Genomic DNA, 17,488 nt, shown 5'->3' on the forward strand with positions numbered 1-17,488 from the left:
TCATGACTAATCTCAGAAAAACTGAGACTGGAGTTGGGCACCTGGGAGATCACTTTTCACAGAAAACTCAAATTTATTCTTGAAGTCCTGATTAGCAGAAATGGCAATATTTGCTTAAAATATGAAACGTCTTAATAACATTTAACTTTGAAAGCTAACCTATACAACTCTTTTCTGACATACAACTTAGATCAGGAAAACTGGAACAGTTACATGAGAATTAGTTATGCATCCTTATTTCAATGAAACATCATAGATATTCAATATGTAAAGTACAAATGTACAGATAGGATGAACAAGATTTAGAGCTATATTAAACACATAAAATTACACACACAAAATTCCTACAATGTTTATTAACTTCCATGCAGTAAGATTTAAGAGCTATACTACAATGTTTATTAACCTCCATGCAATAAGATTTAAGAGCTATACTACACACACACCACACCCTTACAATGTCTATTAATTAAACTCAATGAAATGTATAACTTCAGGTCACCAAATGGGTGGTAATTAATACTGATATTTTATCTACTCTGGGTGGTATTGCTTAAAAACTGTAAAAAGGGCTGAGAAGTTTGATATTTCAAACTGCCCTGGGATGTTGTTTAACATCCATTATAACACCTTCAAAGTATCTATAGATACTGATCTCGGAACTTATCTAGGTGATGACAATGTATATAAGTGCAAGATGACAAGATAATATATAAATGAGAAGTGTTTTGTTTTAGAGTTGTCCTACTACAACAAATTAATCATGGACAACCTGCAACAAATAAGCCCTAAATAAAAATGAAGTCATAAACCATCAATAACAAACTGACAGTGTCTACTAAAATTAAATAAGAACAAACAGATATTAGTAGAAAACAGAATTAGGAGGGCTGACAAAAAGTGGTAAAGTAAGATTCGGACTTAAAGGTTTATAAGATATGATGGCAAGCATGAAATATATGACTTATCACAGTTATCCAGCTTAGCTTCTAAGCAATTTCATCTGTGTTAATCTCATGTATGAATTCATCAAAATTAGTGACAAAGAATAAACCATCACATGGTTCTAAACTATAACTGGTAGAGAAATGACACAGTTCTAATAAGCTAAACATAAATGCCAAATTGAATGGTGATATGTACAGAGAACTGCAGTGTGGTAAATTCAAATACATCAAACTGAAAGCCTGGGGATAGAAGAAATGCTGATTAGTTGTGCTGACTTGATTGGTCAGTAAACTATGGCCTAATCCTGTTTACGCAGGACCCATGACTGTGTGGACCACAATAAATTGTGGAAAATTCTGAAAGAGATGGGCATACCAGACCACCTGACGTGCCTCTTGAGAAACCTATATGCAGATCAGGAAGTAACAGTTAGAATTGGACATGAACAACAGACTGGTTCCAAATAGGAAAAGGAGTACATCAAGGCTGTATATTGTCACCCTGCTTATTTAACTTATATGCACAGTACATCATGAGAAACGCTGGGCTGAAAGAAGCACAAGCTGGAATCAAGACTGCCAGAGAAATATCAATAACCTCAGATATGCAGAGGACACCACCCTTATGGCAGAAAGTGAAGAAGAACTAAAGAGCCTCTTGATGAAAGTGAAAGAGGAGAGTGAAAAGTTGGCTTAAAGCTCAACATTCAGAAAACTAAGATCATGGCATCCAGTCCCATCACTTCATGGCAATTAGATGGGGAAGCAGTGGAAACAGTGGCTGCCTTTATTTTTGGGGGCTCACTGCAGATGGTGATTGCAGCCATGAAATTAAAAGACGCTTACTCCTTGGAAGGAAAGTTATGACCAACCTAGATAGCATATTCAAAAGCAGAGACATTACTTTGCCAACAAAGGTCCGTCTAGTCAAGGCTATGGTTTTTCCAGTGGTCATGTATGGATGTAAGAGTTGGACTATAAAGAAAGCTGAGCACCGAAGAATTGATGCTTTTGAACTGTGGTGTTGGAGAAGACTCTTGAGAGTCCCTTGGACTGCAAGGAGATCCAACCAGTCCATCCTAAAGGAGATCAGTCCTGGGTGTTCATTGGAAAGGCTGATGTTGAGGCTGAAACTTCAACACTTTGGCCACCTGATGCAAAGAGCTGACTCATTTAAAAAGACCCTGATGCTGGGAAAGATTGAGGGAGGGAGGAGAAGGGGATAACAGAGGATGAGATGGTTGGATGGCATCACCGACTCAATGGACATGGATTTGGGTGGACTCTAGGAGTTGGTGATGGACAGGGAGGCCTGGCGTGCTGCAGTTCATGGGGTTGTAAAGAGTCAGACACAACTGAGCGACTGAAATAACATGAACTAAGAACTGATTTTAAAGATAAACATTTGCCATCAATTCAAGGCTATGAAACACTGACTTTGAACCATGATTAAGAGAAATTTCACAGGCTCTTCTAATCAGTAGACTTGCATTACTCAATTATTACATTAATTTGAATTTCATCAATGAAAAATTTATGAAAATTTGTTTTTGTTTTCTGTTCTGTATCTCAGACATCCTTGACTTCCATTTTTTGCCAACAAAGCCTAAAACGTTTTATCTAGCCCTTTACAGAAAGTTTGCCAACTCCTGTATTAGAATACTAATTTGAATAGTAACAAAGAATACAAAGGCTTTTAGGAACCAAGAAAATCAAACTATTCGAACTTAGATCTGAGTGTAGTGTAGGCATCAGAAAGGAAGCAGATCTGCTGAACTAAGTTGAAAGCTTCAATCTGAAACTGAAAGATGAGTTACTGAAAAAAGATGGCAAATACCAGTGATCTCAGGTTCAAATCATAAGAAACTATATGGATAGTAAGGAAGATTCTTGATCACACATGGTGTTTTCAATCACACTTGCACAGAGTAATACCTAGCAAAATCATTTTTTCAAAAATATTTTTGCAAATCAGGTACAAGGATTTTAAAACAACTTAATCACAGTCCAGGGAATAACTAGCAAAAGTTAAAAAGAACCAACAAGGACATACTGTACAATACAGGGAAATTTGTTCAATATGCTGTAATAACCTAAATGGGAAAAGAATTTGAAAAAGAATGGATACATGTATATGTATAACTGAATCACTGTACCTGGAAATCAATGCAACAGTGTTAATCAACCATATGCCAACATAAAATAAAGTTTTTTTAAATAAAAAAAATACATACATAAAAACAAAAACTTCTGAGGCTCACTCAGCACAATAAAAACTAAATTCAAGCTGTCCAGATACAGAACAGGCTGCATTCCAAAGCAGTGCTATGATGCTTGAAGTATTCAAGAAAACACTGAAAAACCACCTCCCAGGAATGTAACTAAGTAGGTTCTTTCATTGGATGGAGAATTGGAACTATAAAACTGCTAAGGAGATTTTCAATTTTCCACTTCTATGAAACATTTGGAAAATCAAGACTAAAACCCAATAGAAGGTAGGTGTTGCTTTAGACAAATTAAGCTTATAATCAACCATCTAGTGGTCTAAATATAGAAACACTGCTGCTGCTAAGTCGCTTTAGTCATGTCCGACTCTGTGCGACCCCACAGATGGCAGCCCACCAGGCTCCCCCGTCTCTGGGATTCTCCAGGCAAGAACACTGGAGTGGGTTGCCATTTCCTTCTCCAATGCATGAAATTGAAAAGTGAAAGTGAAGTCGCTCAGTCATGTCCGACCCTCAGCGACCCCACGGACTGCAGCCTTCCAGGCTCCTCTGTCCATGGGACCCTCCAGGAAAGAGTACTGGAGTGGGTGCCATTGCCTTCTCCAAATATAGAAACACTAGATATTTCTAAAGGGGGAGGTTTGAGAACTTATGTAAGATATCAATATTAAAAGCTTTAAAATCTTAGTGCTGGTATTCTTAAGAGATAATATCCAATATCCAAGATAATAATACTTTGCTATGATGTTGTTAACAAAGGTTTTGACAGACCTAATAAATAAAATTATATTAAACCCATATGTACAAATTCTGCTTCTATCAAGTGGTCTAGTAATACATACTCATTTTTTCACTTCATAAATATTTAAATACTGACTAAATACAAGCATCTCCTATGTGCTCAGCAGAGTATTACGAGCAGAGCACATGATGAACAAAAACAGAAAACAGACAGTTTCTCACCTTGATTATTTCCACCAATTGATCCACACCACTGTCTCCTGGAAATATTGGCTGTCCTAGCAACAGCTCAGCCAACACACAGCCTGCAGACCATACATCTGAAGAGAAAAGAAAATAAGAGCTTATTAATATTATACTTTGTAGCTTACATTGTGTTAAAAACTGTTTGATACATTTTAAAATTTTACTTTGATCAGAATAAATACCATAAGGAAAAGATTGTATAACCCAAAAGAGAGGGGAAAAGTCATCAAATAATCCTTAATAGATTTTAAAACTGTGTTAAACTTACTAAACAGGAAACAGGGCAATAAGAATATTCTAATAAAGGGTAATATCTTTATTATATGTAATATCTACATTAATTATCCAGTACGAGATGTTCAAGTCTTCAACAACCAAGACAGAGATTATAGTATCAAAGCATAGAGCATGATTATTTACTCATTATACTTAAAAATAAGTCAAAGTAATACAATCTCTGCACATTAGCAGGTGCTTATAGAGAGTAGCAAGAAGGGTTCAATCTCCTATACACAGGAGAGTAAGCCAAATGCACATTTCAGAAAAAGAAAATTTTAATATTTTAAATGGCTAACTTTTGTCTTATAACTGACAGAAAATGTGCTTAAATATATGAATATTTTAAAATGCAAAGACAGAAGAATACATTGTATTTTATAAATTATAAAATATAATTCACTTCTGAGTCAACAAGAAACCTCAATCTTGACAGAAAACTTAAATAAATGCATTTTAATGATTTATAAATAAATTTACAAAAGGAAAAAATAAAGCATATATCCTGGCTTACCCACAACAGTCAGTCCTGGTCTAGATGACTTCCTGATAATAATGAAGAGCATCCCCTTTATCTCTTAAAAGTATTACCAAATGGAAAGATACATTTTATGGGCACTTTACTTAGAGCCCACTACTTAAGAGTTCCTGCCAAAAAAAAAAAGCTAATTTTCTGGATTCCCGGGTTTTGTATGAACCAACAAACATGGCTTTAGGGAGATGAACATAAATTGTCGCTGGGCTTTCCATCTATCAGTAGGGAGGGAGAAAAATGACTAATGGCATGCACGACAACAAATAATTTAATCAGTTTAATGGCAATAAGATGCACTATCATGAAGAATTGGAAGCTAACACAATATTGTAAATCAGCTATCCTCCAATATTAAAAAAAAAAAAAAAAAAGAATTGGAAATCCTTGCTCCAATAACTACTTTTTACTGGCCTAGACAAATAATGACACAAAATTCATTTAAGAAATTTAAGCTGATTTTGCCCAGCAACTCTTTTAACATCATTGTTAAAAAATATTTCTAAAATGTATTTGTATTAGTACACTTTTAAATATCTTTTTGTTTATTTACAAATCTTTCAGAGTCTTAAGAAGCAAGTATCCTAAATCTAAACAGGGAGGCCAAATCTTGGCTTGAGAGGGTTCAACGGCCCCAGCTGCGTCAGGAGACTATGGGGAATCCTAAATCTAGCATGTCAGAATCTGGTTTTAGGAGATTTACTTTACTTTAGACAAGTAAATGTGAAGGTGACTGCTGGAAAGCAGGTACTCATCCAAAAAACGGATTCCTAATAGAGAAAACACACTACACTGGCCCTTCTTCTGTGAGAAGATTCCCAAAGAACTGCTAAGCACATGGACATTTACAGAAGTAATAAACTCTTAAAAGGGTCAAAGGTTTATATAAATGCCTTAATACATCAGATGATATTGTCATGACTTTTTAGAAAGAAGCAAACCACATTTATTTTAGGTGAGGCTGGCAAAACTCACCCCAGTATGAATCTCATTCCTGGTATGCAGATGATTAATTTCATATATGCAAATAAAACATAAAGCATCTAGAAAATCCAAAGACTGTCCAAAGATAAAGGGCTGAAATTTGCTCTTTGGGAAGAGTCAAGTTAATAAATACCACAAAAAGAACACCACTTTTTCTACAGTACTTTCACTAACATTATTTAATCCTCACAGCCACTCAGAAAGGTAAGCAAAATTGTTACTAATCTCTTTTACAGTTTAGCTAAGTAGTAATAAACCTGGAATTCAAATTCAGGTCTACTCTTAACCAAAATATCCCTTTCACTATTTCTCATTTGTTCCTGAACAGAATAGGCCATATAACATAGCCATGATGAAACTCTAAGCATTATAAACAACACACACACTCTCTCTCTTATATTCTCTATCCAGGGGAGCGGGACACACAAATACTCACTCACTCACTCTATTATACTCTCTATCCAGTGCAGCAGGTCTCAAAGTATGATCTGCAGAGCCCTGAACCTCCTGGACTTTTTCAGAGCTACTGAGGGCAAAGTTATTTTCATAAGAATACTCAGATGTTATATCTTTTTCACTATGCTGACATTTGCACTGATGGTGCAAAAGAAATGGTGGGTGAAACTGCTGCCTCTTGGCACAAATCAAAATGTTCCTTGGCATTTAGCCCTTCGGCAAAAAAAAAAAAAAAAGGTATTATTAGTAATATATATTTCTGTGTAGAGGTCTTTGTTCATATTAGAGAATTTTAACTTGTATAAAAGACAAACGGTCCAAGTTCTGATTTTTCCTTGACTTTCTGTTATTGTGGGTTTTTTTTTAATTTTTTGTTTGGTCTTTGTATGCTTTGTTTGTTTTTAGACTAAGGAATTCTCTTCAAAAACAACATATAACAATAAGGTAAACTACCTGCATGCCTAAGATTGTTCCTTTCTTAGCTTCTTATTCACATCCAACTGTTCACACTCTGTATGTTCACTCCTACTAGTGGGCTAAAATGAGGTAGAAGAGGTGATCAACAAAGAATGAAGCAAACTGTCTCTATTCAATGCCTTCTATCCTTAAAGATCTTTTGTGACAACTGCTGCAGAATCTGAATTTATTCAAACCACTAGTGAAAAAATTAGTGAATTTTTCAAAGCTGACTTAAAATTAAATAATCAATTGAGTCAGCACAGTATGAGTGTCAGTAATATCATAATCCTATCACTTTAATCATAAACTTAATGGATGAAAATTCTCCAACTGGTGATCAAGCTCAGAGAGAACTATTTCAGGGGAATTTTTTAAGTGAAGAAAAGGTATACTTAGAATTTATTTAAAATTTTAAGTTTAAAATAACTGTAATCTTAAATCATACAATCACAGAAGAGTAGCTTTATTATTCTCTCATAATCCAAGAAACCTAAAAGTAGAATAGTAAATATATTTTAAATTCTGTATATTTTTACAGAATAAATCTTCAGGAAGAAACATATTTCAGGGCATATTTATCTTTATATTTAAGTATAGATTGGTACTACTAAATTACTAAAAACAAGATATAATGCATAATTATAAGCTATTATATTCAGATACAGTACTTACCTATACTAGAGGTATAATCAGTGGCTCCAAAGATCAACTCTGGTGCCCTATAGTACCGAGAACAGATATACGAAACATTGGGTTCTCCACGGACCAGCTGCTTTGCACTAATAAAAAAAAATCAAAAGCAGAAATTCTTTAAATTAAATCTAAACCATAAAAGAATCTTAACTGCTATCATTTGCAATACAATATTTAATCTGAGTCTCATAATTCCAATCATGTAATATATAAAAAAAGAAAATATGAGCCGTAACTCTCTTATAACAAAAGAAACATAATTTTAACATATCACTCCGAAAAAAGAATAGTAACTTTTAAAGAATGCATTTGTCAACTATCTGAAGAAAAAGAGTTTACAAAAAGTTTAAAAATGATAAATGTTGAATTTCTTCTGCTATTTTCCCCTGAATTTCACTCTAAAATACAAAGAAGGAAGGTCAGAAATATAAGAGGTACCTCCCCTCACCAAAAAGCACTATACTTGATTATAAGAATGAATATTGCTTACCCAATATGTTTTTTAAATGGGTAAGAAATTGGCCACTATTAAAATTTGACTTCTGATTCACAGCGAGTATCCCATGGCTTGCAGACCCAACCTACTTTATTTTTTCCACCATTTGGTCAATTTATTAGCTGTCTTAACATCTGCTATCCAATAAAAAAGATAGGTCCTTTTCTGTAGGGCAGAGATAATTCACAGCCTATGAATTCTAATTCCACTGTTGTAAATTATTAACAAATCACATATTCTCTAATTCAACATTCCTTTCCAAATATTTTGTGGCATGTATTTTAAATATTAAATTAAAATTAGTTTCTTTTGAAATGTCTCAAAATAACTTGAAGATACACTGAAATAAACTGCTATAGAAGCTAATCATTTTGACATACAATAACAGGGAAGATAAATACAGCAAATAAATACAAACAACAAAATAAAAATAGTAAAAAATAAAGTAACAAAACAAGTAAAAAAAAATCTTTTTAGGTAAAGGTACAAGAAAATCAGAGTAGAGGCAGATGAAAATAGTCACAAAGGTTTCAGTTTGGGCGTTCTTTTCTTCCATTTATTTCTGTTCACTGATAACGCTGACCATAACCTGATCTTTCTTCATCACAAGTTTTGAAGGTGGGAGACAGTTTATCCACATACAGCAACCACTTCATAAATTAATAAATACTAATCCCTGTTTTAGGCTGTATGAAAATTAAGACACTTTCATAGCGTAACTGATAAAAGTTTCTACCTTATAAAGGATTTATTAAATTAACAAGACAGATTCCAATTACATTGTCAGAAAATTCACTGTAAGATAAAGGTAATATTAGAAATACCACAGCCTACAGATTTTTTTCACTACTTGATGAAGCTGCCTTCAAAGTGTATCCCAAACTCTACTTGCTCAAATCAGACGTTAAAAACAAAACAGTAGCTCTGTTATCAGAGCCATTAAAAGTGAACTCTTCTTACCACAGAAATGAAATCCCTATTCCAAACATATTAAAACAAAGTGATTTCTATGTCCCAATAAAACTCCCATAGCAACAGTGTTCTAAAACTATGGTGAAAACAGAAACTCCACTAACTTGGTATCTCAAAAGTATTTTTACAGTGCACACCAGTCACTCTCAAGCAGGGAAAAGACATCCCATAACAATAAAATTCATCTGATTTGGGCATTTTATCCTACAGATGCTTGTTTCAAGCACCAAATAAAGAGTTTTTGATTTAAAATCCTTTACCCATTTCTTACAGTTGAAGGAACAGTTAAGAGCCCTGCAAAATGAGTTGGATCCCGTGATAGATGTCTGAAATTAGAAAACTGTACAAAGGAGATGATCTAAAAGGACACTTTTGTGAGACTAAGAATTAACTCATGACAAAACAGATGTGTATTTTTTTTAAAGACTTTTCCCCAAGAGACAACCTGTGGAAAATATATACTGTAATAAAACCAAAATTTAATCTGTGGGTTGATATAAAAAGCATTACAAAGAAGGAATACCAATATGAGCAGGTGTGGGTCAATATTTATAAGCAGCTGAGATAGAAAGCAAGAATTTGTGAGGATAAAAAAACTGGTGAGAATTCAAGACATATGATGTCTTGGGGATTACAAGAAGAGAGAGTGCTAAAGGTAATTACACTAGAGAGGAAGTCAAAGTTTAACTGCCTGAGTTACATGTGGATACAGGCTTGATTTCATGTTGAAAAGTCAGATCAGAGAGGCACAAAATGCTCAATACTATAAAGATGAAAAAGATTAATTCTTATTACACTGTATATTTTACCAAGCAATACATTTAAGAAGACAGAAAGAAAACTGTAACCTGCAATAAAGAAGAGAAAAATAAACTAAATTGTAGAGGAAAAGGAAGAACACACAGCTACTAAGCCTTTTACCTAATCTCTAAATTGAGGTTAACTCAATACAGAGTAAGGTATAATAATATTTTTTAAAAAATTAGTTCTTACTGAAAAAGGAATATATACACATGATAAATGGGAACAATTTCTAGGAGTTAAATTGCTGGGTGAAAGACTATATACACGTTTAATTCTGAGAGAATTTACCAAAACTATCCTCACAAGAACTGAACTAGTTGATACTCCCTAAATAGGTATAACAAAAGGTAACTGAAAGAACAGATAGGGTAGAAGGGTGGGGTTGAAGATTACAGAAAGGAAAAGAGAGCTAGTTTACCTTCCAAAGTCACAGAGTTTCAAGACAGCTGTATCAGGATCCAACAAGAGGTTCTGTGGTTTAATATCCCGATGGCAGATTCCAAAGGAATGGATATAGGCTAAACTTCGGAACAGCTGATACATATACAACTGGAATAGAGAGTAAACATTAAATGAATATTTATTTTCTATCCCAAACAACTCAGAATCCTTAAGCAGGAAACAAAGTATTCCAGAAAAGAATAAGTGAAATGCTGGGGATTGTTAGCACTCTTTCTTTAACAAGCTTCATGGCATTTCTCTATCAACTAGCTAATTATAGTTTAATTAACCAACGTTATATTTGTAACATTTATATAAAACATCTTCTAACAACTCAAAAAAGGACATTTTACAATTTGCTTTCATAATTTTTTATTTTACTAACCACAAGACTGTTTTTTCCCCCCTAAGCACAAATTTAAAAACTCACAGGGATATTTCAAATCATATGACTACTAAGTAACAATTAGATCATAAGCTAGTCTTCTGTTTTGTTTTGTTTTGTTTTCCAATTTATCATCCTTTGTCAGGCCCAGAGGTTGATACAGAGGTCTGGGAAAATTCATATGTGAACTGAGAAAATCTATAATCAATGATCTATTAAAGACATCAGTAAATCTATTAATAGCATCACCACTCTTCTGTTAGTATCCTTCAGAATCAGGTAGACTTCAAAATGCCATTTAAAAGCATATCTGAGATGAAAACTGACATCAGTCAAAAAAAAAAGTCAATTTTATTACAAAACAAGATACACTGAAAAACTGGGTCTGTGTAAAAGAAAGAATTAGACTCTTGACTGGTGAAAAGGGGGTCTTTGTGTAAAGAATGTGAGTGTATCTTAAACTTTCTATTTGTTTCAAGGTCAGTGTTTTGATTCACTTATAAACTTTTCTGACTATTCACCTTCTGACTTCTAACCCAAAGTTATATACCATGAAAAGAACTTTGACATGATTCAAATCAAAGATACCAGTGTCTTGGTGAAAAATAACAAAAGACAGTTAAAGGTAAGATAAAGCACTGAAATAAGGTATCATCTATAAATGAAATGTTTTGACTTCTACTAAAATATATCTCATCACCAATTAACATGAAATACTTAGGACAGAGGAACATACTAACAATACTATAGTAATCTCATCAGAAAAATCCATTTTATTATTATAAAACTTAAACTGTAACTACTAAGTATCTTTTGATACTCAAAACATTTACAGTCAATGCCATTTAATTTTCTAGAGTTATTTGTATAAAAGGTAAAATGCAAAAAATTGTACTTAAGAAATCGGAACTTTTAAACTTAGTGAAAGTCACTCAGTCGTGTCTTGACTCTTTACAGTCCACAGAATTCTCCAGGCCAGAATACTGGAGTGGCTAGGCTTTCCCTTCTCCAGGGTTTAAACTTAAACGCCTAGTTAATTTTCACAATGTCATAGTTAAACAAATAATAATCTGTTTCTAATAATCTACTACAACTTCATAATTCAGTTCAGTTCAGTCGCTCAGTTGTGTCTGACTGTTTGCGACCCCATGGGCTGCAGCACGCCAGGTCTCCCTGTCCATCACCACTCCTGCAGTTCACTCAAACTCATGTCCATTGAATCAGTGATGCCATCCAGCCATCTCATCCTCTGCTGTCCGCTTCTCTGTCCCCTTCTCCTCCTGCCTTCAATCATTCCCAGCATCAGGGTCTTTTCAAATGAGTCAGCTCTTTGCATCAGGTGGCCAAAGTATTGGAGTTTTAGCTTCAACATCAGTCCTTCCAATGAATATTCAGGACTGATTTCCTTTAGGATGGACTGGTTGGATTTCCTTGCAGTCCAAGGGACTCTCAAGAGTCTTCTCCAATACCACAGTTCAAAAGCATCAATTCTTCAGTGCTCAGCTTTCTTTATAGTTCAACTCTCACATCCATTCATGACTACTGGAAAAACCATAGCCTTGACTAGAGAGACCTTTGTTGGCAAAGTAATGGCTCTGCTTTTAATATGCTGTCTAGGTTGGGGATAACTTTTCTCCCAAGGAGTAAAGCATCTTTTAATTTCATGGTCGCAGTCATGATCTGCAGTGATTTTGGAGGCCCCAAAATAAAGTCTGTCACTGTTTCCACTGTGTCCCCATCTATTTGCCATGAAGTGATGGGACTGGATGCCATGATCTTAGTTTTCTGAATGTTGAGCTTTAAGCCAACTTTTTCACTCTCTTCTTTCACTTTCGTCAACTAAAGAGGCTCTTTAGTTTTTCACTTTCTGCCATAAGGGTGGTGTCATCTGCATATCTGAGGGTATTGATATTTCTCCCTGCAATCTTGATTTCAGCTTGTACTTCATCCAGCCCAGCATTTTGCATTATCTATTTGGCATATAAATTATATATATATTGATATTTCTCCCAGCAACAACTTCATAATTATGCTGGATCAATTACCAGCCACTCTTAACATGGGTTGTAGGCTTCCCAGGTGGTTCAGTGGTAAAAGAATCCGCCTGCCAATGCAGGAGACCCGGAGACATAGGTTTGATCCCTGGGATGGGAAGTTCCCCAAGAGGAGGAAATGGCAACCCACTCCACTATTCTTGCCTGAAAAATTCCATGGACAGAGCAGCCTGGCAGGCTACAGTCCATGGGATCACAAAGAGTTGGACATAACTAACCATAATCACTATTAACATGAGTTACAGCAAATAAATAAGATTAATATTGTTATCAGGTCCCCCAAATTAAATAACACCTCAACGAAGTCTCTGCATATTTAAAATCACCAAAAGTTTAAACTTCAGCTAAAGACACACTAATCTATAAACGGCAATAAAACACTGAATTTATTAATATTTATAACCATATTTTTATAATTTTATATGATATGCTTGCTCTGCACAATAAGGGATATAAGAAATTAAATAAAAAGGTGCTATGGGTACCTAAATTAAAATCCATAATTATCTGTGAAAAAATTCATTTCTCAGAAAGATTACAAGTATTTTTAGTACCTTGGTCATGAAAGTTTAAAAGGTAAAGGCTTCACACTTAAACTGTAAACAATTATAATGAAACTCTAGAAATACCTACTTTGCAGCTTTCTCCCCTCAGTATGATGCAATAATATAGTTAAAACACACCCAGCACTCTCCTCGGCTCATAATAAATACCTCTAAAATGGGAAACTGCTCCATTTTTACATACCTTGACATAGATCACAGGGAGCGTCTGTTTGGCTCGACTATAGTGTCTGGCAACTCTGTAGACTGTTTCCGGAACGTAGTCCAGCACCAGATTAAGATAGACCTCATCTTTCTGAAAGAGTTTATTAAAAACAAACCAAAGAAACAAAATTAGGAACTAGTCTTTAAATATTCAAATTAGAGTAAATTCTCTACACATGGGATTTTTAAAGCAAAGATTTATGTGGTCAATTTTAATTATAAAAAATAAATTCAGAATATAACCGTAATAGCAAAAACAAATCTACTACATTTTTGTAAACTAACAATTTCATGGCAAAAACACAGTCATTTCAATACTGGTACAATTTCTAATCACATTTAAACTATTATTTTGGTTATACAATTTTAGAAGGTATCATCTGTCATAAAATTTAGTATTTTCTAGTTTGAGAATCATGGCCCTCACCTCATCCTATCAGGAAAGGTGTCACGGTAGGAGAGTAAGCACAGACCCGGGATCTAAGAGATGTGCACTGCTGCCCTCACTCTGCTGACTGACGCATCAGTGGAGTGCAGTCCAGTCGCTCAGTTGCGTCCACTCTTTGCGACCCCATGAATCGCAGCACGCCAGGCCTCCCTGTCCATCACCAACTCCCGGAGTCCACTCAGACTCACGTCCATCGAGTCCGTGATGCCATCCAGCCATTTCATCCTCTGCTGTCCCCTTCTCCTCCTGCCCCCAATCCCTCCCAGCATCAGAGTCTTTTCCAGTGAGTCATGGAGGTGGCCAGAGTACTGATGCATGCAAGGCATTTAATCTGTATATGCTTCCATTTCTTCAACTACAACATGAAAAGCGGGACTTCAAAATTTCTTTAACCTTACAAAAAGATTTTATAGTTATCTGTAGCCTGTAATTAGTAAAATAACCACTTGTATTCTACAATTAACTGAACAAAAAGAAAAGAATAACTTATAAGGCACTGAGTTACCATACTCACAAGAATACTGCAAGTCTTAATGTTTAAACATCCATTCACAGCAGCATAAAGACACCAACCCAAGAGCAGGGGAAAGAAAGAAGGGAATTCCAACTAAGTACCAAGGAGGAAAGAATAACAGAGTGCTACCTTCACCATGTTCATGTGAATATCAGATAAGCAAACTGAAGCAGAACACAAAGCTGAGAATCCCTGTGTTCAAGTCTAGAACTGGTTACTGAGTGGGTAAATCTGGAGGCAAAACTTCACAATCTTCCCAGTTTGAAGTCATCTTATCTAACAAAGTAAAGTGGAGAATTTCAATTTTCAGCATTTATTATGGCAGCAGTCACTGCAGAGGAAGTAAGGAAGTAAGGCGCTCAGCCTTCTCCACAGTCCAACTCTCACATCCATACATGACCACAGGAAAAACCATAGCCTTGACTAGACGGACCTTAGTCGGCAAAGTAATGTCTCTGCTTTTGAATATGCTATCTAGGTTGGTCGTAACTTTTCTCCCAAGGAGTAAGCGTCTTTTAATTTCATGGCTGCAGTCACCATCTGCAGTGATTTTGGAGCCCCAAAAAATAAAGTCTGACACTGTTTCTACTGTTTCCCCATCTATTTCCCATGAAGTGATGGGACCAGATGCCATGATCTTCGTTTTCTGAATGTTGAGCTTTAAGCCAACTTTTTCACTCTCCTCTTTCACTTTCATCAAGAGGCTTTTTAGTTCCTCTTCACTTTCTGCCATAAGGGTGGTGTCATCTGCATATCAGAGGTTATTGATATTTCTCCCGGAAACCTTGATTCTAGCTTGTGTTTCTTCCAGCCCAGAGTTTCTCATGACGTACACTGCATATAAGTTAAATAAACAGAGTGACAATATACAGCCTTGATGTACTCCTTTTCCTATTTGGAACCAGTCTGTTTTTCCACGTCCAGTTCTAACTGTTGCTTCCTGACCAGCATAAAGATTTCCCAAGAGGTAGGTCAGGTGGTCTAGTATTCCCATCTCTTTTAGAATTTTCCAATACCCAGCTGTGGATGTGACTGGTGATAGAAGCAAGGAAGTAAGGGTGCAGGTAAAAGACATATCATCTAAAGTCAGTACGAAAGGGCATTTCAGTTCAGCTCAGTTGCTCAGTTGTGTCCGATTCTTTGTGTCCCCATGAACTGCAAGCACGCCAGGCCTCCCTGTCCATCACCAACTCCCAGAGTTCATCCAAACCCATGTCCATCGAGTTGGTCATGCCATCCAACCATCTTATCCTCTGTCATCCCCTTCTCCTGCCCTCAATCTTTCCCAGCATCAGGGTCCTTTCCAATGAGTAAGTTCTTCGCATCAGATGGCCAAAGTATTGGAGTTTCAGCCTCAACATCAGTCTTTCCAATGAACACCCAGGACTGATCTCCTTTAGGATGGACTGGTTGGATCTCCTTGCAGTCCAAGGGACTTTCAAGAGTCTTCTCCAGCACCACAGTCCAAATGCATCAATTCTTCGGCTCTCAGCTTTCTTCACAGTCCAACTCTCACATCCATACATGACCACTGGAAAAACCACAGCCTTGACTAGACGGACCTTTGTTGGCAAAGTAATGTCTCTGCTTTTTAATATGCTACCTGCTGCTACTGCTAAGTTGCTTCAGTCGTGTCCAACTCTGTGCGACCCCACAGACGGCAGTCCAACAGGCTCCCCCATCCCTGGGATTCTCCAGGCAAAGAACACTGGAGTGGGTTGCCATTTCCTTCTCCAAATATGCTATCTAGGTTGGTCATAACTTTCCTTCTAAGGAGTAAGCATCTTTTAATTTCATGGCTGCAATCACCATCTGCAGTGATTTTGGAGCCCAAAAAAATAAAGTCTGACACTGTTTCCACCGTTTCCCCATATATTTCCCATGAAGTGATGGGACCAGATGCCATGATCTTCATTTTCTGAATGTTGAGTTTTAAGCCAACTTTTTCACTCTCCTCTTTCACCTTCATCAAGAGGCTCTTTAGTTCTTCTTTTCTTTCTGCCATAAGGGTGGTGTCATCAAGACAGAAAACTACATTCAAGGTGTGTGCGTCAAAGAACACAGCAGATCTCAGCCTACAGTTTAGTAAGACAGGATGCCATTGACGCTACTACCTTTATACTTTTCCCCAGTCTTTCATGGTCTCCTCTCCTTCCTCCATACCTAGCTTAAATTCCCTGATCCAGAATTACCCTCACTTTCTAACAAGGGATTTGGTAAACAACAGTAAAGCCCTGCTCCCTGTTTTTATAACTCTTTTTTCATCCTCACCCTCAGTTTGTAACCTTGCTTGCACCACTACATGTACCCATTTTCCAGCTTCTGTCCCTATATACTTTTCTTCACTACTCTAAGTAGAGATATGCTGACCAAGCCCCTTTCTAAGCCAAACTCTGCTACATGTAAACAAACTACTCTGCTCTTCCTACTCATAATACTCATGGCTTTAGTAATTTTTTTTTCTGTCGATTATTTTCTTTTTCTGAGAGCATTATGTGCTATTATTTCTATCAAAACAAAAAACAAAAAACAAACTCTCTCTCTAATCACCCTGATAACCACCATCCTATTTTCTGGCACCTTTTAACAGCAAAATTCTTCAGAAAAGGGGTTTAAATTGACTTCCTCCAATACCTTGTTCTTCTCCTTCTCTATAAAACTTACTCCAGTAGAATTTCACCACCACTATTCCCTCAGAATTATTTACCAAGGTCAATAATCTCCTTGTTGCTGTATTCAATGCCAATTTTCAGACATCATCTTTCCCCTCTCTTATACCTGACTTAGCAATGATCTGAAATAATCAATCATGTTCCCTTCTTTGCAATACTTGCTTCAGTTGGATTTTAGAACACTACGGTCTTTTGGCTTCCGTCCTATCTTAAGGACAGCTCTCTGGCTCTCTATTTCTTCTATGCTTTATCTCTTAAGGAACAGAAGATTCTAAGGCTCAGTCCTCAGATCTCTGTTCTTTGTGTAAGCCCACTCATCCAGTCTAATGGCTCGGTATTACTAAACACTGATGACTTCCAAATTCATATGTATCCT

The 17,488-nt window shown here is 36.0% G+C and overlaps 1 protein-coding gene across 3 annotated transcripts in view; it reads right to left on the reverse strand.

Moving 5' to 3' along the window:
* GSK3B (glycogen synthase kinase 3 beta) overlaps positions 1-17,488 on the reverse strand; it is a 208,645-nt gene that overhangs the window by 59,785 nt on the left and 131,372 nt on the right. For all 3 annotated transcript variants that reach the window (XM_052636315.1, XM_052636308.1, XM_052636320.1), the window contains exons 4-7: positions 13,459-13,569; positions 10,250-10,380; positions 7,539-7,645; positions 4,136-4,233 (exon numbers count right to left, since the gene is read on the reverse strand). In XM_052636315.1, coding sequence (XP_052492275.1) covers positions 4,136-4,233; positions 7,539-7,645; positions 10,250-10,380; positions 13,459-13,569 — 447 coding nt within the window. The remainder of the gene's footprint in view (positions 1-4,135; positions 4,234-7,538; positions 7,646-10,249; positions 10,381-13,458; positions 13,570-17,488) is intronic.

This window comes from Budorcas taxicolor, chromosome 1 (assembly GCF_023091745.1).
Source record: "Budorcas taxicolor isolate Tak-1 chromosome 1, Takin1.1, whole genome shotgun sequence".
In the NCBI taxonomy this organism is placed as follows: domain Eukaryota; kingdom Metazoa; phylum Chordata; class Mammalia; order Artiodactyla; family Bovidae; genus Budorcas; species Budorcas taxicolor.